The sequence below is a fragment of the Anoplophora glabripennis genome, unplaced genomic scaffold (assembly GCF_000390285.2).
Source record: "Anoplophora glabripennis isolate ALB-LARVAE unplaced genomic scaffold, Agla_2.0 scaffold600, whole genome shotgun sequence".
Classification (NCBI taxonomy): Eukaryota; Metazoa; Arthropoda; class Insecta; order Coleoptera; family Cerambycidae; genus Anoplophora; species Anoplophora glabripennis.
Window position 1 is genome coordinate 134335 of NW_019416830.1, and position 27269 is coordinate 161603.

At 32.6% G+C, this 27269-nt stretch overlaps 1 protein-coding gene across 5 annotated transcripts in view; it reads right to left on the reverse strand.

Annotated features, from left to right (window-relative positions):
• The window catches only part of LOC108912028 (protein Skeletor, isoforms B/C), a 148726-nt gene that overhangs the window by 10267 nt on the left and 111190 nt on the right, over positions 1–27269 (reverse strand). For all 5 annotated transcript variants that reach the window (XR_002763103.1, XM_018717169.2, XM_018717172.1 and 2 more), the window contains 4 exons: positions 26862–27038; positions 22003–22444; positions 20466–20655; positions 9021–9315 (listed from right to left, as the gene is read on the reverse strand). Coding sequence is in view for 4 of the 5 variants with exons in the window: in XM_018717169.2 (XP_018572685.1) it covers positions 9021–9315; positions 20466–20655; positions 22003–22444; positions 26862–27038 (1104 nt within the window). In the remaining variant the exon portion in view is untranslated. The remainder of the gene's footprint in view (positions 1–9020; positions 9316–20465; positions 20656–22002; positions 22445–26861; positions 27039–27269) is intronic.

Here is a 27269-nt window from a genome sequence, read left to right on the forward strand (position 1 = left end):
ACTTAACCCCCTATGCTATAGGTCCCATAACGACTCGCACTTGTGATAGAAAATAGTATGTGCAACTCGTTCGGAAAAGTTGCCATAGCGCCACTTGGGCGCTTTCCGCACTCGCTTCGCTCGTGCGTCAATTGCGTCCGCGTGGCGCTATTGGCAACTTTTCCCCACACGTTACACAATGTACTATTGTCTCGTTATTACAGAGGCATATCAAACCTTATATCATTTTAATCCTGAGAAGGTATTCTGCCCAAAAGACCTCAAATAATTTTAAAGAAAAAGTTCCTATGAGATAACTTATGTCCTAGATAAAAGAGTTATAGTTTTTAAAATTTTTTACAGTTTTGCAAATATTATATCATGCCACAACTCATTTTTATAAAATACTGGATGACGATGAAATTGTAGGGTTCTCTGTAGAATAATTTTCCATTACCTCCTCCACAGATTGATGTAATGTAAATTTATGTAAAATCACTAATCCAAGTATTTTTAATCATCTACCTCAAACGCTTTCCCTTTTCACCTAGAAGTGAATTTTTGCTGTATCTCTAAAACTAGCCTCCTACAATCTTTAATATTTTTAAAAATCACGGAACGGATTGCCTGAATATACGAGCGCCTTACCCCCTAATAATTAGAGGACAGAACTTGTGGGGAAAAACATGTTTTATCCAAATGTTACTAATTTTTAACTTACAGAGTGTGAAAATTAAAAAATATATCTATTTATTTTGATAACATGAACGTCTTTTTTGATAAAAATTTACTACTATTTTGAGTTGAAAATATCAATTTGTCACGGATTAGAACGTTCAGATTGTCACTAACAAGATATATATAAGGCCTTCTAGTGATCTGAATTTCTTTAAAAAAAAAACATGTCCTTTGAAAGTCCCCTTGCTTCTTTACTGGGTTATGAGGTTATGGGTCTATTAAAGTGTATAGACCTCTTATAGAAGAACGCTCATAGGATACAAGTCAGGGACGAAATTGAAATGCACGTAGATACTGTACTAGACTATAGTTGTTTCTCAGGATTATATAAGAGAAATCTAAAACATACTATACACGTCCACCAAGATTTCCAACCCCGAGCGTTCTTCAATAAAAGGTCTATATTCGTTAGTACAAGTTTTAATATTCAAGAAGCATGGCTCGAACATACTGTGTTTCAAGGCTTCAACGTTTCTTTCTTACCGGATTCTGGGATTTTGGGGTTATGGCATTTTGAGGTTATGGGGGTTTAAGGGTTTAAGAGATTAAGTGGTTATGGGGTTATTGGGACTGAGTGGTCAATGGATAGAGGATTTATTGTGCTTTTGGGCCTGTTTTTTTTAAGGTTAAGAAAAATCTTGACGTGGTGGGTTTAAATGGACCCCGAATTCGGATTTAGCGAATCCGAATTCAAATGATAGAAATAGTCAGACTCCAGGGGTAATTTTATCGATTTTTTTGTGGAGCTGTGTAATTGACGCTGACATCTAATAAACACGGATATGTTTTCAATATGTATTTTCAACGTGTCATTAGATAATAATTAGAAAATCAACCGTTCTTTTGTGGTCTATCGTTAAAAATTCATTATTTTTTATCAAAATATTGGGTAGGTATATTAAATAAACGTTATTAATCGAAGTTAAATTAAACTGTTGCACTGGACTATTTACATTATCAGTATTTACATAATAGTATGAAACAAAATGCCTATTTCTTTACACTATATGCTTCATATGGAACTTACCATAAAATATACAGGTATAGTACCAGTACAAGTTAACGACGTGTTTCATTTCAAAATCGAAAACGATCGTTCAACATTTCACATACGCATATATAAACTAGTCGAAGTTTTATTATTTGTACTAATGGCGGCGAAGCTTCAGATTTACTTCACATTATCGTAATCCCACTACCCTCGTCATTATACAATAACATACACATGTCTGTCTCTGAAGCTTCGCATCTATCAATTTTTTCGATGGACCCTGTGGACCTGACGTGCCGGCGAACAATTTTTGTTGGGGGACGTTGGCAGTGCATTTCATTTTCGTTGTGTGTGTGTGTGTGTGTGTGAGAGAGAGTGAGAGTGAGTGTGAGTGTGAGTGAGTGAGTGAGTGTGAGAGTGAGTGAGTGAGTGTGAGTGTGAGTGAGTGTGAGTGAGTGAGTGAGTAAGTAAGTGAGTGAGTGAGTGAGTGAGTGAGTGAGTGAGTGAGTGTGAGTGAGTGGGTGTGTGTGAGAGTGTGTATGTGTGTGTGTGAGTGTGAGAGAGAGAGAGAGAGAGTGTGTGTGTATGAGTGTGAGTGTGTGTGTTTGTGTGTGTGTTTGTGTGTGTGTGTGAGAGAGTGAGTGTGAGTGAGTGAGTGAGTGTGAGTGAGTGAGTGTGAGTGGGTGAGTGTGAGTGAGTGAGTGTGAGTGGGTGAGTGTGAGTGGGTAAGTGTGAGTGAGTGTGAGTGAGTGAGTGTGAGTGGGTGAGTGTGAGTGAGTGAGTGTGAGTGAGTGTGAGTGAGTGAGTGTGAGTGTGTGTGTGTGTGTGTGTGTGTGTGTGTGTGTGTGTGTGTGTGTGTGTGTGTGTGTGTGTGTGTGTGTGTGTGTGTGTGTGTGTGTGTGTGTGTGTGTGTGTGTGTGTGTGTGTGTGTGTGTGTGTGTGTGTGTGTGTGTGTGTGTGTGTGTGTGTGTGTGTGTGTGTGTGTGTGTGTGTGTGTGTGTGTGTGTNTCTTAAAAATTGGAGGAGATAGAACCGATTAAGTGTAGGTATGTTTTTTTCAAAAATTTTGAAAAAGTCAAAATATTTCAAAAACGATTGAGTTTAAGGATAAAGTAAGGTTATGAAACTTACCTTAAAATTCAATGTAGAATCCAAAAATTAAATAAAAAATAGTACATTCCATTTGAAATAAGCGAGTTGACGTCTACTTTCGGTAGAACCGGGAGTTCCACGACGGCGCCAATACTTTCAATCGATAGAACATTAGGAGAAACCCCCGTACATAAATTTTCAGAATTCCAGTACGCGTAGTTTTCCAGAAACGTCTAATTGAAGCTCTATCTGGAACACCCTGTACAGGTATAGTACCAGTAAAAGTTAACGACGTGTTTCATTTCAAAAACGAAAACGATCGTTCAACATTTCACAGACGCATATATAAAATAGTCGAAGTTTTTGATATATATCTATTATTTGTACTAATGGCGGCGAAGCTTCACATTTACTTCACATTATCGTAATCCCACTATCCTCGTCATTATACAATAACATACATGTCTGTCTCTGAAGCTTCGCATCGATCAATTTATTCGATACGTTTCTAGCGGCACCAATGCATGCCCTGTGGACCTGACGTGCCGGCGAACAATCCAGGTTTTTTGTTGGGGGACGTTGGCAGTGCATTTCATTTTCGTTTGTGTGTGTGAGTGAGTTTGACGCTTTGCTTGGTCTAATGGGTGACACGTGTTTTTATGGCAGTCGGTAGCATTGTGCATCGTGAGCATTGAGCGGCACACGACTTTATAACAGATCTAGCCTGTTTCTGTTACTACAATGCGTATTGCTGCTTACTAGCATAATATATACTGATTATATTTATTTGATTGTCGCCACAAAGTCCCCGATGTCTAGAGAGTAAAGGAATGAATCAAATAAATAAAGGTGTAGATCAAATATTGATCCAGGAGAATCAGTCAAAACAAACACAAATAGANTCGCATTTTAACAAATTCGGTAACAATCTGTATATGTGCACTTTGTAAATATATCGTTTTGGTTTCTTCAGAATAATCCTGTTTTGTTTTTTTTTTCAGAAATAGTTTGTAACAGTTCTTGAACCGTTCAAATAGTTCTTGCGGAATTCTCACTATTTACACATGTACTTTTATGAGCTACCCTGACAAATGAAGCAATTTTAAAATTATAGTTATAATTTAATAATATCAATATGGATTCTGATTTAAAGATAAAAATTCGAAAAAATTAATGTAATTTTACATGCGCTCTAAAAAATACCTATTTTAAGAAGTTAGGAACTTACGTCAGGTAGTTTATTAGGTGAAGAAGTCCTTACTATCGTATTTAATATTAGAAATATTACTACATTTTCAAAACAATGAAATACAAGCAGAACATATTGTTGCTGCGACTGAATGGCGACTGAATTTGTTTAGGATAAAGTTTTGCGTCAATTAACAATTAATTTCATATAATTCTCGATTTCGGAAAATAAATCTATTGTGTGGTACGAATTCTCGCAATTAAAATATTATTCTCCACATGTACATTTAGAAAACTTTGTTTTTCAATAGGCCTAAGTCTGGTTGAACAATTTCCAGACTAGTTGCTAAGTCGATTTCTTAACGTTTTGAGAGACATTATCGTTCTCGCCTTCAGCAGAAACTCTGAAACTAAAGAATCTCTGATGTGTATTAACATTTTTTTCATTATACCACAATAAAAACAATACGTTTCCATGGCTGTTTAGCGAAAAGAAAATCCACTTTTCCCGTGCTGTGCATGGAAAAACTTTTCCAGTGCATTAACAACAAATGTCTCCGTAGCAATTAATTTAGTTTCAAGATAAACAATAAAATACATTATTATCATACTTTATTGCATTGCGCATCGTTAATTTGCTATATTCCAGCATACATTTTTTATTAATTACTAACGCAATATTTTTTTGTGCTATTATTCTAAAAGACGTCTGTTTCCAATCTCTTTTTAGCTCGAAAAGTGCGTTGTTACTGATCTAGATCGGAAAGGAGGGGAGAGCTCCGTAAACTGATATAAGACCTAAGGAAAGTAACTTTACCCAGCTCTTACCTCAAAACTTGCAATGAAAACAAAGTAGGTACAGTCCGTACGGTACTTATTGAGATGGAATTCCAAGACGACCCTCGCGTTACTTTCTTGGAATTAACCGCATTCGGCACCCGAGGTAGAAAGACATTGGCGGAAAATTTCAAGGCACGCCCCTGCCGCGGTAAATTGTTACAGTAGTTCCGATAACAGAACTTTATTGGCTTATTTTTTTATTGGAATTCTATCTTAATAAATATCATACAGAGTGTATGTGTAACAGTTATCTGCAAAAATTTTAGACGCTTATACTGTTGAACAGCAATTATAGTGACGAAGAAACATTTCATTCGATATTAACCCCGGGATAGGCGCTTCGTCATGCACATCAACTTGCTTGTTCAAACTTAAGTTGCACGATTTATCGTTGCGATAGTGCTGATAAGTTGGCAGACTTATCAAATCTGTACAGACAATTGTTGGGCTTGAGTGAAATCAAACCTGTCAGATATTTTCGCCGTGAGTACCAGACTTGTCTAGCGGCAAGTTGTAATGCCTGGCGGTTCTTGCAACTTATATGTAGTCTTCTTGTTTTTAACGAGCAGTAAAATTCGTTGTACACATATTAAAATTAGTGGGTAGTATCAATTTAAATTATTGAGTTAAAATATGTTGGACCTACGGATAATGTCGAGAGAGTTCCTCACAAATTGCATTAATCTATACCCTATACAGAGAAAATCCATGCCTTTGGAAGGTAAAATGCAAAGAGTATTCGCACAGACAAAAAAATGCTATGTATGAGACACTAATAGAAAAGTTAAAAGATCTCTCAGCCAATAAATACGCGGTAATAAAAGTAATGAATTCATCGCGCACTTACTTTCGAAGAAAAGAGTTTACGAAAACTAGAAAATTGCACTCTGGTATAGAAGCAGAAGATGTGTATAAGCCAAGTCTATGGTCTTGGAACGTTTTTTCTTATTTATTTTCCTTTTTCTTGCTACAACGGCAAAAACAGTCGCACACAATAAAAGCTCATTAGCCATATTGATTTTTATAACTGAACGCAAATTGATGCAACTAAAAGTTAGTGGTCAAATGACGATTTAGTCTTGCTGGACAATTTAGGTTTGTGCAAGTAAGTTGGTGTGTATAACGGAGCGTCTGTCCCGGGCTTTAAAGAACAACCTGCTGTTGCCAGCGATGAATTATTAGCAACAAAATTCAGGAAAAGGCACCAAAAAGCATAGGTACATTTTTCGAAGAATGGTGCGAAAAGAAAAAGTAGATGAAGATGAGTTATTAGCTTATTTAGCTGAAATATCAAACATGCTTAAGTCATAAAGTGTATGTAGACTGTATTCAAGGCCCAAACAAACCCAAGAAGAATATTCATAATAGTAAATTTTCGAAACTGATATCTTTTTTAATGAAAAAAACCTGAGGGGAATAAAGCAAAGAAGCCCAAAGCTTTTAGTGAAAAGAAGTAAACAAGTTCTCCTTAATAGAGACCTTCGATACTGTTTAGTGGTTGCATTTAAAATTTTGAGAATTTAATTTTTTTTAGGTTAGCTTGGGTGGCGCATATCGCTTTGGTTTATATTATACAATACAAATAACTAATACAAAAACAAAAACTCTTGCAACATTTGTCNTTTAAATCTTCTTTTCCAGATTTAAATTGCGTTTACTAAAGATCTTAATGCAATCTTATTTTGAAACGTAAAAGTTAAAGGATATTAATACTAAAACTGAGCGTTTATTCTTTCGTTATCTTAAAATAAAATCGCGACATTTATAAATTGATTGTACGTAAAATCGACACGTATTTGGACGTTATAAACGTCTTTCTAACGTATCTGTGTTTACTGGGCAAATAGAACAACCTTTGATTAAGGTATTTAACTCAGTCGTTCCACTTTGATCTATACAATGTGTACAAACGGGCATAATATGTAAGTTCATATTAAAATTATTATTAAAACAAATAAACATATATCTCTTTTTATTGTATTTGTTATTATATTTTACATAGGTAATTAATTTTTTTTTCTGTAGCACCAAATGGCAATACAAAATATATTTGAAAGCCTTCGCTGTAAACATTTTGTCAGAAATAGTCTATTTTAAGACATGTTCAGACTAAAATCGATTTAAGAATTTTTAATTTCAGTGTATATTGTCACAATATAAGTAGGAGGAGCGCCTACGTTCATAACTTCTTATAAAAATAAGGAAACTCCTACATAATTTCTCTGATCCTTACAGCCTTTTATCAATAAATATGTAGGTATCTCACACTAGCCATAGTTTGTAAATCATTAGCGGCTTTACAACCCCTGCTTTATGTTTCATGTGGAATTTAAGTAATGAAATCCGGGACATATTTATCAGGATATAAGTAGAATAGCAGATATATAAAAATATTCTTTTCTTCTTGCCATATTCTAACTAAATCGTTAGGCATTCAGAGGTATTCGCAACATTCGCGTAACACTCCCTTATCTCCTTTGCCTTTCTATCTAGAAATCAATAGTAGGTTAATTATCAAGTTTTAGAAAATTATTTTCTGTTATTAAAAATTCATAAAACACTATTGAGTATCCATTAATCCAATAGTGAATTCATTCAATAATAGGTTATCTGGATTCATCTTCTACAAAAAGTACAAGGTAAAACAAAAACATTTTGTATAATCTGCCGAATGCGCCAGGTGATACTAAAAATATTTGAAATATGTCACATCTCCGTGCCTTCAAAGTTCATTAAAAACAAATTAGTAATTTTTTTTATAGATTTTTCTTAATCCAAAATATAAAAAAGGTTTATTAAATAAAATTTAGAATATATATTCTCAAATTTAAAAGCTATTTCATGAACTTAGCTGAAAATCAGAATATTTAAAATAAATACAAGGTGCAATGTTTAAGGATGCTTAAACAATTTTTGGATCTAAATGTATTAGAATTGTAATACTTATTTTGTTTTAATGTTATTGTAATGTAGTTAAAGTTTGGCTGGCTAACTGGACACCCGATTTGGTGACTCTTCAATATACGAGAGGCGATAATTGCAAGATCGATTTTACTCGAAAAGGTACAAAGTCCAACAAGTGCACCTTTTTAATTTTGCGATAAAACTACCCCATAGTTTGGATTACCCCTTCATCAGTTTTAACCTACTTTCAAATTAAATTATTGAAAATAAAATAGTTTGTAGATTTTTAAAGTTACATTTATTTATTTCTATAAATTTCGGAGATATTGAATAAAAGTCAATCCTTTACGTAGCATTTTCAGACCTATGTTTTTTGGAACATCTTTTCTTACTTTTGAGAGTATAATCTAGTTGTGAATTGTAGCAGGTTACATATAGAATACCCTGTATAAATATTTTGAAAGACACGTATTTTGACCCCTGAAAACGCTGGCAGTGTTGGTTTTTTTTAGATTTTATTACTTGGCAGAAAATTGTGAAACAAATTTAAGAAAATGGAAAAGCAGGTTGTACATACAACTAAATAATATTTTCCAGAAGGCTTAATGTTAATAGGATCTAGTCTGAGTTTTCATACCATGAGGAAAAAAGTGGGAAGATCATACTGAATGATCCATTAAAGTGGTAAAAATACAATATACAATAATATATACTATTTGAGATACAAAAAGATGTTTAAATAAAAGTTGATTTTGAATAAAAAACATTTAAAAATTATTAACGATGAGTGAACTTTTTCAATGTTTCAGTTTTGCTTCTGGCTGTCGTTAATGGTTGAATTATTTCCCGGCTGGTTGCCACGTCGTCGATTTACAACTCTTAACGTTTCGAGAGACATGTCGCTCTCTTCTTCAGTTACTCTGAAACTGTTTAACAAGAAGAGAGCGATATGTCTCTCGAAACGTCAAGAGTTGTAAATCGACAACGTGGTAACCAGCCGGGAAATCATTCAACCAATGTTTTACAGACAAAACGTTTTTGGTTAAACTTTTTTATGAAAAACTCATGAAAATTTCTAAAAAATCAATGTATCAAAATAAGAAGAAAAATGTTGAATATACTATTTAAGTAGGTATTTGGACTCACTGAAAACGCCGGTAGTATCATTTGTTCTACGTTTTATGGTTTCAAAAGAAATAGTAAACTAGTTTTGACATCGTATTATATCTAACAGCCTTTATATATATGTTACATTTCCTTTTCTGTAAATTTGCTTTTATATGCTTACCTGATAATATAATAAATCTGGTGCCTCCATTGGAACGGTCCAATTCAAATAAGCTGGTTCACCTTGATCGCATTCCAGCCTTAAAGTTTCCATGAATACTTTGAACGTTTCCGATTCCATAGATTTATCGACGCTTTTATGGGCCCATTCGCAGTATCTTCCAGCCGCAGTTGGATAAGGATACCCTTCGCGGTCATAGTCTACACCAGCGTATACTTTCTGTTTTCTTTGTTCGTCTTCTGTTTTTTGTCCAAATCCTCCTTCATTAGACTCAGTTATATAGAATGGGTGGTATCTGCAACGTATAGAATAGGTATAATAGATATTCGTATATTTGAAATCATCAGTTATAGGCATAGACCACCTAGACTGGCTAGACTAGTCGGTAGACCAGCATCAGTCGTATTTGGAAACTTGAGCTGTACGTGTCGCTTTGATTTCAATAATTAGTTATTTTTTCATGGGGATTGGACATTGTATAAATAGAAGTGAACAAATTGGTGAAGAGAGCCGAAAAGTTTCCTTCTCTAGATAAGTAAAATAAGCGTAAATTTGAGCCATTATATACGCCATTTCTTGGTTAAGGTCAGAGTATTCCAGGGTTGACTTTATAATTTTTTCGCATACATAGTACAATGGTAAACGTGGTATTATTATAAATTGTTAATAAAATAATGTATAAATGATCGTATAATATTTTTAATAATTATTTAGTTTACGTAAAGGTCTCCGATTTTTTGAAATTGAAATTCCCGTAATTTTGAGGGAGCTGAAAATTAATGTCATATGTTTTTGCGATCGAAAAAACAACAAAAAATTAATTTCAAATTCATGTTCAGCACCCTGGAAAAGGGGGGTTGGCAAAATTTGATTAGAAAAATCTGAGTTTTATGGCAAAATAAATAATTACTAGATTTTTATAATCCCTTCGATTTTTCGAATATAATATATGAATTTTTACAGATTTCCAAAGGATGTTGACATAAAGTACAGATAAGTGAAAGTTAAAAAAAAAACAGATCTACCAGAAATAATAAGTAATTATACTTTATATGTATATGCACAGTCTGTTCAAGTTTGATCTAGAACACTCCTGTAACATTTGCCTGGACTGTGCGATTTTAATGATTTTTTTTGCATGTAGGACTCTCCCAACACGTAGTGAACATTTTAATGCTCACCACATAATTTTATAAAAATTATCTTCACTAATACTTTTTTATGAACATGAACAGTCCCAATCTTCAGATTCTTTTACGTCTCCTACCAGCCAACCTACCACTTCGAAGTCATCAGATTCTGACCTAATCTTCGATGTCAACTTTGAGTATCACGGATAATGAAAAGATTATATAAAAATTTTAGTGATGATACCCCAAGAAAGAAGAAACTAAAATATGAAGTTAGGCGGCTTTCCTTCGTTTCCTATAAACAAAAAAAAAGAGATAACCCGCAAAAAATAAACGTCGTTTAAAAAAGAAAAATGATAATTTAAGAAACAGAAAAAATAATACATTTTTTTAATAACTATAAAAACAGTACACCCAAGCTACAGAAAAATAAAATTGTGGTATATATTGTGTATATTTGAAAATTTGCACGATCAATTTGACAATTTCCCTAACAATTCTATTCATTTAATAGAACTTGTAAGGGCTGTATGTGAAAAGTATATTGATGTGAAAATAACTCATGAAGTCTAAGTGTATATTTCAGTAAAATACAGGGTGTCTCATAATTAGCTGCCAACCCTGAACAGGCCGATTCTATGATCAAAACTAAGTAAAAAAGTTCATATGAACATGGGTCCGGAAATGCTTCCTAAGGGCACAGGGACCCATTGAAGAGGGAGGAATGGAAATCATTTTTTTGCAATATCTCTCAATCGCGTTGTGATAAATGAATGAAATTTGGTATACACAGCTAAATTTTGATGAGCAATTTGATGGACTAATCCATTTATTTCCACAAGGTCCATTGGGGTGGGTACGGGGGGGCCCTTGGTACTTTGCGTGTGTAACTTTTTCATCTTTGACTTTTTAACAAATTGGACAGCAAATTCCGTTTTCCCGAACTGTTTTACGTTAAAAAGGTACTCTTGTTTCAAATCGTTATCTTTAACGGTTTCTGAGAAAATCGCTCTTGAATTAATCCCACTTTGGTCAATTTCATAGTAATTTAAACAAAAAAAATTTTTTTGTTTAAATTTAATCTAATTTTAATAAAAAAATAATAATAAAAAATTAAATTAAATAAAAATTAATCCTTTAAATGGAAAAGAGAGGAAAGGAAAATTATTATTATTATTTTTTGTTTAAATTACTATGAAATTGACCAAAGTGGGATTAATTCAAGAGCGATTTTCTCAGAAACCGTTAAAGATAACGATTTGAAACAAGAGTACCTTTTTAACGTAAAACAGTTCGGGAAAACGGAATTTGCTGTCCAATTTGTTAAAAAGTCAAAGATGAAAAAGTTACACACGCAAAGTACCAAGGGCCCCCCCGTACCCACCCCAATGGACCTTGTGAAAATAAATGGATTAGTCCATCAAATTGCTCATCAAAATTTAGCTGTTTATACCAAATTTCATTCATTTATCACAACGCGATTGAGAGATATTGCAAAAAAATGATTTCCATTCCTCCCTCTTCAATGGATCGCTGTGTCCTTAGGAAGCATTTCCGGACCCATGTTCATATGAACTTTTTTACTTAGTTTTGATCATAGAATCGGCCTGTTCAGGGTTGGCAGCTAATTATGAGACACCCTGTATACGAAAAGACAAATATTTAACAAACATTACTTAAAGGACAATAAACATATTTAAATTATTTTGTAGGTTTATTTAATATAAGTAATACATTAAAATATATTATTTTCTGAATTCCAAACTTGAAAAATAAATATAGTCATAAGTGTAAAAATATTGTTTAATCCGGACCTGTAGTAGATGCTCGAAGGTATGCGCAGTCAGATTACCTCGCACACTCCACTTCCCCGCAATTTGTATTCACTGGGTACCCGTACATTGGAATTAGATACAGCCAATCTAGGTGGTCTATGGTTATAGGTGTTTCTCGCACTCTAAGAATCTCATTTTCTGATTAGGGTAATTATTACAGTTAAAACAAAGTTATAATCGACGACTGTAGGATATTGTTATTATAATTTATAATTTCCATAATTTTGTAGGAAGGCTAGAAAATAGTGTCTATATATAAAAAAATTAATAGTATATTCTGGGGAGAAAATAAAAAAATAGATTTTTTCGAAAAGTGGCAGGTTATATTTAATAGTGTATGGTAACGGTATGTAGTGTATGGTAATTTTGAATATATTTGACATTAGCAACATTGCAAGTTTTAAAGATTGATACATCCAAATGTTGGTAAATTATTTATTTAAGTTTTGAAGGAAAACACAATAAACATAAAAAATAACAGTTGCAAATACAGTTTGCAGATTTTAACTTTTTTACATCCGCTCTAAAAAATACCTATTTTAAGAAGTTAGGAACTTACGTCAGGTAGTTTATTAGGTGAAGAAGTCCTTACTATCGTATTTAATATTAGAAATATTACTACATTTTCAAAACAATGAAATACAAGCAGAACATATTGTTGCGGCGACTGAATGGCGACTGAATTTGTTTAGGATAAAGTTTTGCGTCAATTAACAATTAATTTCATATAATTCTCGATTTCGGAAAATAAATCTTTTGTGTGGTACGAATTCTCGCAATTAAAATATTATTCTCCACAGGTACATTTAGAAAACTTTGTTTTTCAATAGGCCTAAGTGTGGTTGAACAATTTCCAGACTAGTTGCTAAGTCGATTTCTTAACGTTTTGAGAGACATTATCGTTCTCGCCTTCAGCAGAAACTCTGAAACTAAAGAATCTCTGATGTGTATTAACATTTTTTTCATTATACCACAATCAAAACAATACGTTTCCATGGCTGTTTAGCGAAAAGAAAATCCACTTTTCCCGTGCTGTGCATGGAAAAACTTTTCCAGTGCATTAACAACAAATGTCTCCGTAGCAATTAATTTAGTTTCAAGATAAACAATAAAATACATTATTATCATACTTTATTGCATTGCGCATCGTTAATTTGCTATATTCCAGCATACATTTTTTATTAATTACTAACGCAATATTTTTTTGTGCTATTATTCTAAAAGACGTCTGTTTCCAATCTCTTTTTAGCTCGAAAAGTGCGTTGTTACTGATCTAGATCGGAAAGGAGGGGAGAGCTCCGTAAACTGATATAAGACCTAAGTAAAGTAACTTTACCCAGCTCTTACCTCAAAACTTGCAATGAAAACAAAGTAGGTACAGTCCGTACGGTACTTATTGAGATGGAATTCCAAGACGACCCTCGCGTTACTTTCTTGGAATTAACCGCATTCGGCACCCGAGGTAGAAAGACATTGGCGGAAAATTTCAAGGCACGCCCCTGCCGCGGTAAATTGTTACAGTAGTTCCGATAACAGAACTTTATTGGCTTATTTTTTTATTGGAATTCTATCTTAATAAATATCATACAGAGTGTATGTGTAACAGTTATCTGCAAAAATTTTAGACGCTTATACTGTTGAACAGCAATTATAGTGACGAAGAAACATTTCATTCGATATTAACCCCGGGATAGGCGCTTCGTCATGCACATCAACTTGCTTGTTCAAACTTAAGTTGCACGATTTATCGTTGCGTTAGTGCTGATAAGTTGGCAGACTTATCAAATCTGTACAGACAATTGTTGGGCTTGAGTGAAATCAAACCTGTCAGATATTTTCGCCGTGAGTACCAGACTTGTCTAGCGGCAAGTTGTAATGCCTGGCGGTTCTTGCAACTTATATGTAGTCTTCTTGTTTTTAACGAGCAGTAAAATTCGTTGTACACATATTAAAATTAGTGGGTAGTATCAATTTAAATTATTGAGTTAAAATATGTTGGACCTACGGATAATGTCGAGAGAGTTCCTCACAAATTGCATTAATCTATACCCTATACGGAGAAAATCCATGCCTTTGGAAGGTAAAATGCAAAGAGTATTCGCACAGACAAAAAAATGCTATGTATGAGACACTAATAGAAAAGTTAAAATATCTCTCAGCCAATAAATACGCGGTAATAAAAGTAATGAATTCATCGCGCACTTACTTTCGAAGAAAAGAGTTTACGAAAACTAGAAAATTGCACTCTGGTATAGAAGCAGAAGATGTGTATAAGCCAAGTCTATGGTCTTGGAACGTTTTTTCTTATTTATTTTTCTTTTTCTTGCTACAACGGCAAAAACAGTCGCACACAATAAAAGCTCATTAGCCATATTGATTTTTATAACTGAACGCAAATTGATGCAACAAAAAGTTAGTGGTCAAATGACGATTTAGTCTTGCTGGACAATTTAGGTTTGTGCAAGTAAGTTGGTGTGTATAACGGAGCGTCTGTCCCGGGCTTTAAAGAACAACCTGCTGTTGCCAGCGATGAATTATTAGCAACAAAATTCAGGAAAAGGCACCAAAAAGCATAGGTACATTTTTCGAAGAATGGTGCGAAAAGAAAAAGTAGATGAAGATGAGTTATTAGCTTATTTAGCTGAAATATCAAACATGCTTAAGTCATAAAGTGTATGTAGACTGTATTCAAGGCCCAAACAAACCCAAGAAGAATATTCATAATAGTAAATTTTCGAAACTGATATCTTTTTTAATGAAAAAAACCTGAGGGGAATAAAGCAAAGAAGCCCAAAGCTTTTAGTGAAAAGAAGTAAACAAGTCCTTAACAGAGACCTGCGATACTGTTTAGTGGTTGCATTTAAAATTTTGAGAATTTAATTTTTTTTAGGTTAGCTTGGGTGGCGCATATCGCTTTGGTTTATATTATACAATACAAATAACTAATACAAAAACAAAAACTCATGCAACACTTGTCGTGTCGATAAATTTAATTTAGAATTACATATATAGAATATATTTCAGTTTAGGTCCAAAACACAACGCAGACTATTCATATTATACATATACGAGTTGAATCAAATTTACACAGGCCGGCGACTTATACAGAATAGTGAGAGAGGTAAGAAGTTCAGAGGCCGGAGGGGAGGTGTCATGCTTAAACCGGGGCGCCCAACTTGGGCGCAACACCAGTAACACCACACTTTTAGTTGTTATCGCGATGTAGTCCAATCAAATTACTTTTTCAGGGGCCAAAAAATAGTTCAGTAATTGAAAATATGTAAAAATTAGGAAAAAATTCCGTAGAATTTAATGAACTACTTTACCCTACCTGAATTTTTAGGCTTCATTTTCAAAATGGCGTCCAAAGTTTGCAAAAAACAGTTTTTTTATTTATAAAAAAACTAAACATTTTAGAAAAAAACGTTTCAGACAAAAGTTTTAGGAATTTTTAATACGGATCGAATAAGCCCAAACCGGTTTTGATAGATAAATAAATTAATGTTATTGTAAAAAAACCGCTAAAAATCGCAATTTTTTTCAAATACCTCTTCCAAAAATAAATATTTTTTTATGAAACTTGGTGAAAGGATAACTCTTGGCGAGCAAAAAAATGAAATGATATTTTCAAAATTGAAAAATATTTTATAGTATTTGCAAAAATCGAGTTTTTCGAATAAAATTTTTGTAAAATCCCCATAATTCATAGGCCGGTACATCTTTAGGAGCGAGGTTGGACTTAAAATTTTCTTTAATAATTACACTATTATGTGCAAATATTGCGCGAGCCTCAAATCGATTTCAAATATCGCAAAAAAACTATCGAAAAATCGTTTTTTTTTCAGGGCAATAAAACTCTGATTAACTTTTCGATTTCAATTCGTATCAAAATGTCGTTGCTGACATTTTTTAAGAGGCCGAGAATTTTTTTTTCGAAAAATCGCCACGACCACATTTATTAATATTAAGTTGTCATAGTTGAATACTTCTACTTCAATATAAAAAATATTCCGCAACCATTGGTCCCATTTTCTTTCATAAAATTTTTATGGGCCCCGTATATTGCTTGCTCGGCTCGACACGTTGATGTGCGCTGTTGTATGTCGATCATACGTAACGAACTACGTGTATTTTTTCTTTTCGTGTACATTTATAAATACATTTTTATCAGTTATGAATTTGTATTTACATAATGGTACGTATCTTATTGAGTTAATAAAATAATAAAAGTAATGTCGTTTAGTTGAAAAAATATTTTTGTGATTGTATGAAAATAATATTAATTTATTTTTTAACGTTTCTTAGGTCTCCATTTTTCTTCGCTACTACTGTTTGACATGATTTCTTGTACATCACCATCGTCATCGTCAAAGTTTTCTTCGTCTGATTCGATTTCATTTTCTGATAAACATGGCTTGTCCATATCTTCCTCGATATCTTCAATAACTATAGTTTTTTTTCGGTATTAGAGCAATTGTAGGTAACCTTCGCACTTCAGACATAAATTAGAACATTTTAATCCATGTTTTCGGCAGCTACACGCATTAGTTTTGTAATCACCGCTTTCGCATCTACATGTTTAATAAATGAAGAATTTTTCTACTTTCCGCCTTCTTATTTCTTCAACTAACCGACATTACTTTTATTATTTTATTATCTCAATAAGATACGCACCATTATGTAAATACAAATTCATGACTGATAAAAACGCTTTATAAATGTACAGGGTGATTCGATATATTTTGACCCCCCCTTTAACTTTTTTGTTTTAAGAGTTATAAAAAAAATGTGAAATATAAAAGTTGCATGAGTTTTTATGAATTTTTCAAAAATGATAGTAGAAAAACAAATGAAGTCCAAACAAAATGGCCGCGGATGTTAACTTTGTTAAGTTAAATGGAACACCCTGTATATGTTTACATATTTGAATAGAACGTTCCCCGTTGAGCATAGTCATGTAGGATTTGTTGGGTCTATCTCTAACAATAAGCGAGATACTATTAAAAAACCAAAAGAAGGTTTTTTATTAAGAAAATAAGACATTTTGTAATTGTTAAACCTCTTTCAGATATTTCTGCCTTTTTCCAATTACGTAAGGATTTACAGATTTAGTTATAATATAATTTGACAGATCGGACATTGATATGGTCAAAAATGCGTATAGGGACTTTAACTAAATCTCACTAATTTAGTGACAGTGTAACAGTAACAGGTAATGTCATGACGACATTGTTATTGTTTGACAGTTTGTATTATTATTTAATTAAAATGGGATACACAGAAGTAGAAAATTGAAATATTATAGGAATTAAAATAGAGCAAAGTTCTCCATACTCTATTTTAATTCTAAATAATTTTCTACTTCTGTGTAACCTATTTTAATTAAATAATAATACAAACTGTCAATCAATAACAATGTTGTCAAGACATTACTACCTGTCACTGTCACGACCTACCATATAATGTCCATGAGTAATTAGACCTCTCACGGCCTAATTAGTGAGATTTCGTTACATTACCTATACGCATTTTGGACCGTATCAATGTCCGATATATCAAAATATATTTTAACTAAATCTGTAAATCCTTACGTAATTGGGAAAAAAGGCAGAAATGCCTGGAAGAGGTCTAACAATTAAAGAAGTCTTATTTTCTTAATAAAAAACCTCTTCGTTTTTTAATATTATCTCGTTTATTGTTAGAGATGAACCCAACAAACCTGATATGACTATGCTCGACAGGGAACGTTCTATCCAAATATGTAAAAATATACAGGGTGTTCCATTTAACTTAACAAAGTTAACATCCGCGACCATTTTATTTGGACTTCATTTGTTTTTCTACCATCATTTTCGAAAAATTCATAAACTATCGTGCAACTTTTATAATTCACATTTTTTTATAACTCTTAAAACAAAAAAGTTAAAGGGGGGTCAAAATATAGTGAACCACCCTGTACATGAAAAGAAAAAATACACGTTACGTGGATCGACATATACAATAGTAGTATTACAGTCTTCTCCCCCAATCGCGCACATCAACGTGTCGAGCCCAACAAGCAATATACGGGGCCCATAAAATGAAAGTTTAATGAAATAAAATGGGACCAATCGTTGTGGAATATTTTTTATATCGAAGTACAAATATTCAACTATAACGCGTGTAAATTTCAGCCCTTAATATTAATAAATGAGGTGATGTCGATTTTTCGAAAAATAAAAAAAAAAATTTCGGCCCCTGTTGGTCGTAGGACAGACTTTTTTTTTAATTCGTGAAATAATGTCAACTTTCGAATAGCAGCATCGACATTTTGATACGAATTGAAATCAAAAAGTTAATCAAAGTTTATGGCCCTGAAAAAAAAAAACTATTTTTCGACTGTTTTTTTGCGATATTAGAAATCGATTTGAGGCTCGCGCAATATTTGCACATAATAGTGTAATTATTAAAGAAAATTTTAAGACCAACTCCGCTCCTAAAGATGTGCCGGCCTGTGAATTGTGGGGACTTTATAAAAACGCTTTTTTTTCGAAAAACTCGATTTTTGCAAAAACTATAAAATATGTTTCAATCTTGAAAAAAACATTTTATTTTTCTTGCCAAGAGCTATCCTTTCACCAAGTTTCATAAAAATATTTATGTTTAAAAGAGATACTATTTGAAAAATTGCGACTTTTAGCAGTTTTTTTTACAATAATTAATTTATTTATTTATCGAGCCTGGTTTGGGCTTATTCGATCCGTATTAAAGATTCCTACAATATTTGTTTGAAACATGTTTGTCTAAAATGAAAAAAACTGTTTTTTGCGAACCTTGGACGCCATTTTGAAAATGAAGCCCTAAAATTCAGGTGGGGTAAAGTAGTTCATTGAATTCTACGGAATTTTTCCTAATTTTTACATATTTTCAATTACTGAACCATTTGTTGGCAAAAAATGAGGTATTTTCGACAATTTGATTGAACTAATGAGCGAGAAGAAAGTACCGTGTCCCGTTGCGCAATGTCATTCAATTTCTTATGAAAGACAATATTAGTTCGAATGAAAATTGGCAAAGATTACATAATTTCAAAAACTCAAGTAAAATTTTGGCACAAAGAATTTCGTGAAGGACGAGATTTGTTCGAAAATAAGCATGCAGGGAGATCGTCGTTTGACTCTGACTGAAATCTAACAAAGAGTGAGTTATGGTAGTGTCCAATCCAGTAAAAATAAACTGCAGTTCCGGAAAATTTCTGCAAGGTGGGTCCCGAGGCTTTTGAATTAAGAAGAACGAACTGACGTTTCGCAACGTTATGAAGTGGAACGGGAAGCGTATCTGCCTCATATAATGACGTGTGATGAGACCTGGGACCATCATTATTATACGCCAGTCTAAGAGGACAAATAAAGGGTGATGGCAAAAAGGTGAAGATTGTCCAATAAATTCATTTGTCTGCGGGAAAAATTTTAGCAACAGTTTTTTGGAATTATGGAGGAGTTCGTTGACTTCCTTCATGATCGAAGAACAACTAATGCTGCATATTACTGCAACCTTTTAGATCAACATATCGGTCCAAAAAGTAAAGTTGTGCTATTCGGGACGTATTACTTTTGCATATTAACGCTTAACCACACACCGCTACCATAACCCAATAAAAATTATCTGACATGCATTGGACTGTTCTGGAACAACCTCTATATAGTGTGATTATCACATGTTTGATCCGCTTAAAGGAGAACGTTTTCAGACTGATGAGCAAGTAGAGTATATATTTGCTATATATTTAAAATTACCTTATCCAACAGAATTTACCGGTCACTGTTACTGTAGGACTTCAGCCACAGTGTGAAATGAATAATAATTTTTTAAATTAATTTCTCAAAAAAAGATGATGTACCTATTAAGCGAATCGCAGCAAGAGTCACCAGTGCAAAATTACATTAAATTTGCAGGAAAACATTTACCTATCCACTGAAATTACTATTTAAAGGGACTTATATTTGCTTAATTAAATTTATATCTGTAAAATAAACATAAAGCTAAATCAAACAGTATTTTACTGCATTTTCTGCAAAACATATTTACTGGAGTAATGTAAACATTTTCGCTATATTTTCAATATGTATTGTAAATATAATGTGAATTTACGCTGCCTATTTTCGGCGAACAAATAATAAGCCAGACAGTTTTCTATAATTCAAATACACTATTTGTCTGTAATTAGTTAAATCCAAACCAAGTTTTATTAGTTTACTTTATGCATCATGAAAACCATAGTTTTATACACTTGATTTGTTAAAACTTTTGGGTTTAATATGATACAAAGAATAATCTTCGGAAATCATGATATGAACAGGATTAATGAAAAGCAATGTAGAAGGCTTTTATTTTGTTATTTCTTGATAACTAAAGGCATATGGTGTTCCCTTCAGTTCATTAATCAAATTAATAATTCCTCTACAGACGCTGTAAATTCAACAATCCTTAGCTTTATTTACCTTGCTGGATTGGCGCTATCATGTCCACCTTCAATTACAAAGGTGTAAGTTTGTCCTCTCTCAAGCGTGATTTCAGGAATCAGCATATCATTAAGGTACCAAGCAATTCCCCAAGATGGGTGTCCGGTTATTACGGTGTATCCCCTTTTTCCACCAGTTGGACCGATTCTTGCGTTGAATGTAGTTTCTCCTGTAACAGAAAAGTGATATAATTTCAAAATTTGTATCATGTTATATCATAATATGCTTTTCTATGTAGATATTATTTTTGGCGACTCTTTAGAAACTTTTTGTCATGAACAAAAAAAATCCTGTTGGTCTATCATCTAGATAATAAAATTCTATATTTGAAATATCTTAAACAAATATTATTTATATCGGGTGTCTCACAATTAACACAAAATTTGAATTTTGCGCCACTTCTGCGTTAAACTATTGCCAACGAAAAATAAAAGAGCATGACAGCTGACAGCTTTTGTGCAGAATACATGAAAGAATAGCGCGTTTTCATTGATGAAGAATATTTTTAAAATAATGAAGGTTTGGCAGCTACTGTTTGCAATTTCGCACAAAATGTGGCCGGAAAAATGATTTAACCTCATCATTTGTGAAGAGATGAATTAAAATATTCGGGGAAACTGGATCAAATAGTGACTTTAAATACTCTGGCCATCCTTCAACAAGTCGATCAATATAAAATATCAAAGCAATCCGTGAGAGTGTTGCAGAGAGTCCAGGAACAGGAGTTCGGGAAGATCTCCAAAGCGTATTCTCACGAAAGATTTTCATCTTTATGCTTACAAAGTTCAGTAGACTCAAGAACTGAAGCCTACTGACCACGCAGAGTGAAGAGAGTTCGTTGAATGGATTATGGAACAACAACAAGTGGATGCTGATTTTTTCAAACAAAATCATTTCCGATTTTCATCCTGATGGTTTCCTTAATCGACAAAATTGTTCTATTTGTGGTTCAGAAAATCCACGAATGATCATTCTTCTTCGAAAATGTGGCTGCTCAGGCAATAACAGTCAATGGTATTTGCTATGGCGAGATGATAATGTAACCGACATGTGGTTTCAACAAAACAGTAAAGACAATAAAAAATATACCTATGTAAATATATAATAAAAAATATTTGAAAATAAAAATACACTATTTAATTCAAATTGTATATTTTTAAGAGTAACAACTGAAGCAATGCTTTGCAGAAATTGTCATATCCAAGCACATGTGATAGATGAAATTTATTATTATTCGATTTAAGGAAATTAAACAATATAAGAAAACTTTTTGTCTGTAATAGTTTAGAGATCAATATCTTGCAATTTCAAATTATAAATTAAAAGTTGTGGGCGGAATAGTGATCGCCACATTCTAAAATTACCCCTTAAAAGAGTACTTCACTTTTAAGGGGTAACTTGGGCTTTCGAATAATATTACATGAATTAGAGCCGTGATGTTCTAAATCTAAATCTAAGAAATAATATAGCTTAATTGAAAACATATTTATTTTTGACCCATTTTATCAATATCTACCTATTATTTTCGCCAGGGGCCATGGCTTGGGTCTATTTTCGTCGGCCAGGTCGTCCAAGCTGATGGTGCAGTCATGATCGTCGTAATTGCTGAAATCTATCCTGTGGTCCTCCGTGGTTTTGTCCGTTATGGAATGGGCGTTCGCCTCCTTTCTGGAATTTAACGGCCCAAAGGCCGCTATGACACTGACCTCCCCGTGTTCCGGTATTGGCTGGTCATTATTCGCCTCATTAGTCTTGAGTGGCCGGCGAAATTTGACAGTTGTTACGCCGTTCTTGCGTTCGCCAGATATTAGGGTCACATCATTGCGACCACCTATTCTCTCGTCAGGGCAGACGCCCAGCTTGCCGTCACATTGGGCCGTGTGCGACATGTAGTAATCCACGGCTTGGAAATCGAACGTCTCTGGGTCGTAGAATGCGACCACCACGTCCCCACCCACCTGAGGAGGAAAGGAACGATCAGTTTTGATAATTTTTTGCCTTATTTGAGTAATCTTCCAAATTCTCTTTATTATATCATACTCTATACAATGTCCTAGATGAGAATATATTGCTATCTCACTTATGAGAAATGCAAGAAGTCGAAATTTGATCTAAAATTTGATTCGTTGCTAATCACTCCAGAGAAAAATAAGAAAAATTTAAAAAAGTCTTTCATTGTTCTAAGAGTTATCCAGATAAGGACATCGGAAAAAAAACAAGAGTAACGTTTCTTCCAAATTCCAAAAAACGACAACATAATGAAAAATTAAAACTACCAAAATCTCAAAAAACTGGGGTGTACTTGTTTTTTTTCCATTTCAATAGTCTATTCTAGAATAGAAATTGTTATAAAAATTATTTCTAGTTAAAAAATGTTTTTTTTGTTTTATTAAATATTAAAAAATATTTTTTTGTTGTCGATGGACATGCAATAGTGATTTTTATGTTTTTTCTTCACAAAGGAAGCAAAGTACGAAAAAAATCAAGAGACAAATTTATTTGTATTAAGCCACTAAGCTTAATATAAATAAATTATAAAATTTTTAAACCAGTGGCGCACATTTTTTTTGTCAAAAATATTGGTTAAGGTGCCCCTGGGACGCTACTAGACTTAATAATTTTAATCTAGTTAGGGCTAGATTAGCCCCTTTCTACCATAAATAATACTGCCAAATATCAACAAAACCGGCTAAATGGTTATTAAGATTTAAAAAAAAAACGACTTTAAAAAGTTGACACCGTGTAGGTATCTTGAAAACGAAGCATTACCGAACCTATGTTTATATAAACTTTTTGTCTTAGAATCACTCAAAGAATATATAGGGATACAAAGATGATTTCTTATAATCAAATTTGGCCCATATGTTTTCCAAAAAAATTTAATGCAATAAAATGTGTAGTTATATTCGTTGATGTTATTAGTTTTTGACCATCTACTAGAGGTCGCTAGCTACTTTCTTTCCTAGTGACATTTTATGACTTTTTTGAGGTTAAGTTTTTGCAATTGAAAACGGGGGTGACTGTTAGAAAGTCAACCAACCTCTACTCCTTAATAATACAAGGTCTCCGGAAAGAGCAGTCTTGCATTCTTTTTCAAAACTAACCTCTGAGATCTAACCTCAAAAAAGATATATCATGAAATGTCAATGAGAAAGATCGTAGAAAACTAACAACACTGATTTATTATACCCCAAAAAAATTATCTATGCCAAATTTCAACACATTCCCTTGATTTTTGGAAAAAATATGGTTAGAACTGGATTTTAAAAAATAATTTTTGACGACCTGTATCACAAAAACAAGAGAAGATGGGAAATCATTTCTTATTTTTTTATGTTCTATTAGCTCCTGAATTTGGCATATTTTCCCAAAAAAACCTGTAGACCTTGAAATTGGTTCAGTAGGTTTTTCTGATATCCATGTGAAACAAAATTTAGACTGTGGAGACATAAACTATGTATCTCACATTTTTTATAAATAGGTACAAAATAAATAGCTGTTACCTACTGACAAGCACCTAACAAGTTTACCACCCATTCTACGAAAAATCTTAAAAAGCATAAAAACGTTTTTATTATGGTATTATGGGAAACAACTACCCTACAGGTTATATGCCATGTAATATATTTTACAAAAACTTTCATTGGAAATGGACTATCCAAATTTATAAAAGATTCTTATAAAAAATTACTTTTTGAAACAATTCAATCATTTTAAAATGTCATTTTTTTTCTAAATTTGATCTTTATACAGGGTGATTCAGTCATAATGTTATTCTTTTTAAGGGAATATAGAGGAAAATGAGTAAATTACGAATACACGATTAAAAAAACTTTAAACTGCTTATTTACGTTGAAAAAAAAAACAATTTCAAATCATTATTTAAACCCCTTTTCGGACCGCTCCTGACCGCTGACTTACAAAGGTTTATCGAGAGTGAATCTTGACCTACCTAGCTTTTATTGGATTTTTAATAGTGAACGACAAAAACTAACCTTTTTACCTAGACACATGAATTATATTTTTTTACATCTAAAATATTAATTATATTTATTTGTTAATAAAAACAAATATTTAAGGAAAACAATTGTTTTCGAATGTTAGGTTATTGCAATTTAGAATTTATAATATACGTTTTCTCTGTTATACAGGGTAAGTCAGTTTTTTGTAGTAGGATTTTAACAGTTAATAGAGAATCATTTTTTAATAAGGAAAGTTCCTATAAACGTAGGTCTTAGAACGCTTCGTTTGTGAGATAGAGTGTTGAAAATAAACTTTTTTTAAGAATTTTTCTTAATATCTCTAAAAGACCAACATATATTGAACTGAAATTTGGTATTAATATCACATTAGTTATGGTAAATAAAGCAAAGATATCTGTTATCCATTTCACACACCAGTGACGTGTCTGAGGTGGGTTACTGCCCCCTTTAAAAAAAAAGTTCGTACGCCCGTGGATTTTTCTGGAAAATAACATCATTTCTAAATTTTTTAATCAATTCTGAACAAAACAGCTCTCTTTCAATTTTTTATAAAATGAAAGGATTTTGGTTAAATTCATTTGGCATGAAACTGTTACAACGATATTGGTAATACATTTGTAATAAGAAAAATATGATGTACCCTGAAAATCAACAAAAACGATTAAATGTCATAACGTTGATATAAGAACGCAAACATTGTGTAACGTGTGTGTCAGTTAGTTCTTTTTTAAGTTCTGTGTTTGTTTTTTCATGCTAAAATTTAGTTTAATATCTGTTGGTCTATATCTCACAAACGAAGCGTTTTAAGACCTATGTTTATAGGAACTTATCTTACTAAAAAATGATTCTCTATCAACTGTTATTATTCATTCAATCGTTTTTGTTGATTTTCAGTGCACATCATATTTTTCTTATTAATTCACAAATGTATTAGGTACCAATATCGTCGAACAGTTTCATGCCATTGAAAGAGATCTGTTTTGTTCAGAATTGATTAAAAAAATTAGAAATGATGTTATTTTCCAGAAAAAATCACGGGCGTACGAATTATTTTTTTAAAGGGGGCAGTTACCCACCTCGGGCACGTCACTGGTGGGTGAAATGGATAACAGATATCTTTATTTTATTCACCATAACTAATGTGTTATTAATACCAAATTTCAGTTCAATATATGTTGGTCTCTTAGAGATATTAAGAAAAATTCTTAAAAAAAGTTTGTTTTTAATACCCTATATATCACAAACGAAGCGTTCCAAGACTTACGTTTATAGGAACTTTTCTTATTAAAAAATGAATCTCTATCAACTGTTAAAATCCTACCACAAAAAACTGACTCACCCTGTATAATTGAATATGAGTTTTTACTATTATGTTTCGCTGCAACGTTTGAACGCTCTGTAGTGCGCTGCGCTGGCGAATTCCCAGTCAGCAAATGTGATGCAAAGTGGGGGGTCTAATTAACGGGAGTTAAGGGGTAATTTGCTTTTTTTAAAGGTTGAGTAATTTATTTTTCGATTTTATGTCTTTATTAGGCCTTCTGAATACATTGTTAAAATTAATTCATTATGGCTAAATCACCCTGTACATAGGTTTGAGCTATTAATTAATTAAAATGTTTAAACAAAAAGATCTCTTTGTAGAAGCTGTTTCATTTAAGATTTTGTCAAGGGTAATGATAGAACAGCAAGAATATATTTCTTTGGATAATTATTCATTATTAGCTATGTACAATGTTAGTATAATTCAATTCAATGTAGGTCATAGAGTAGTTATTTTCCATAAAATCAGCAGTCTTGTCCATGGAGTTATTTTCCATATCTAGATTTCTGGTATCAAAGACTATTGTTAGACTTCATTTGATAAGACTTTTTTGGAAGAATTTTTTTGAATTTGTTTGAATTAGCTTAATACTTTTAAAAATGAGCTAATAATAAAATATATGTTTTTTCTTTTTAATAAAGATAAATGTCAAAATTATAGTGCAACTAAAATTTGCTATGGAATAAATTCTTAGAAAGCTACAAAATTAGTGAATAAATTAGAAAAAATTATCATAATGTTTGTTTTACATCTACCGATAACTTTATTAGGATAAATATTAGTAAATGCAAAAAGAAGTTTTACATTGAGTTTAGATTCATATTCTGCAAAAATGTTTGTACCTAATACTTACAATTAGATACAGATACACTATTAGATACAGCACACGTTTAATTAATTTGTATTGGTTTTTTTCAAAATATATTTTTTTTGACAATTTTCAATAGCAACTGAAACACAAAGATATAGGTATTCCGAATTTTTAGTTATTCATGATAATTTTGAAAAAAACCGTACCTAACTAATTGATAAAACTCCAAGAGGTGGAAAAAATTATATCCTTTTACTTACCATTCTAGGCGGATTAGGCGATCCCGATATTCCAAAGGCCATATACTGGTCCTCCCGAATTTTCCCAGACAGCGTTATCTCCACCTGATCATCTTTGATTTCCCAACGCACTTGCATGCGTTTATTTAAAAACTCTCGACAGTTCGTCGGTGCTGCTGTTCGTTGGGTTGTGCTTGTCTTATAGAAACAAAGAGAAACCATATGAATTATTAAAAAAATATATATGTATATTTAGCTGTCAGCATTGATATGGAAAACAAGCTATGGGTTTATGGAAGAGCAAGTGAAAAAACTGAAATGTTTATCTTGTTAATCCAGTAATGCAGTAAGTTAATATGTTATTCACATCACACAGTTAGTCAATTGAAAATTTATGGATTAAAACAAAATATTATATATTTTTACCTA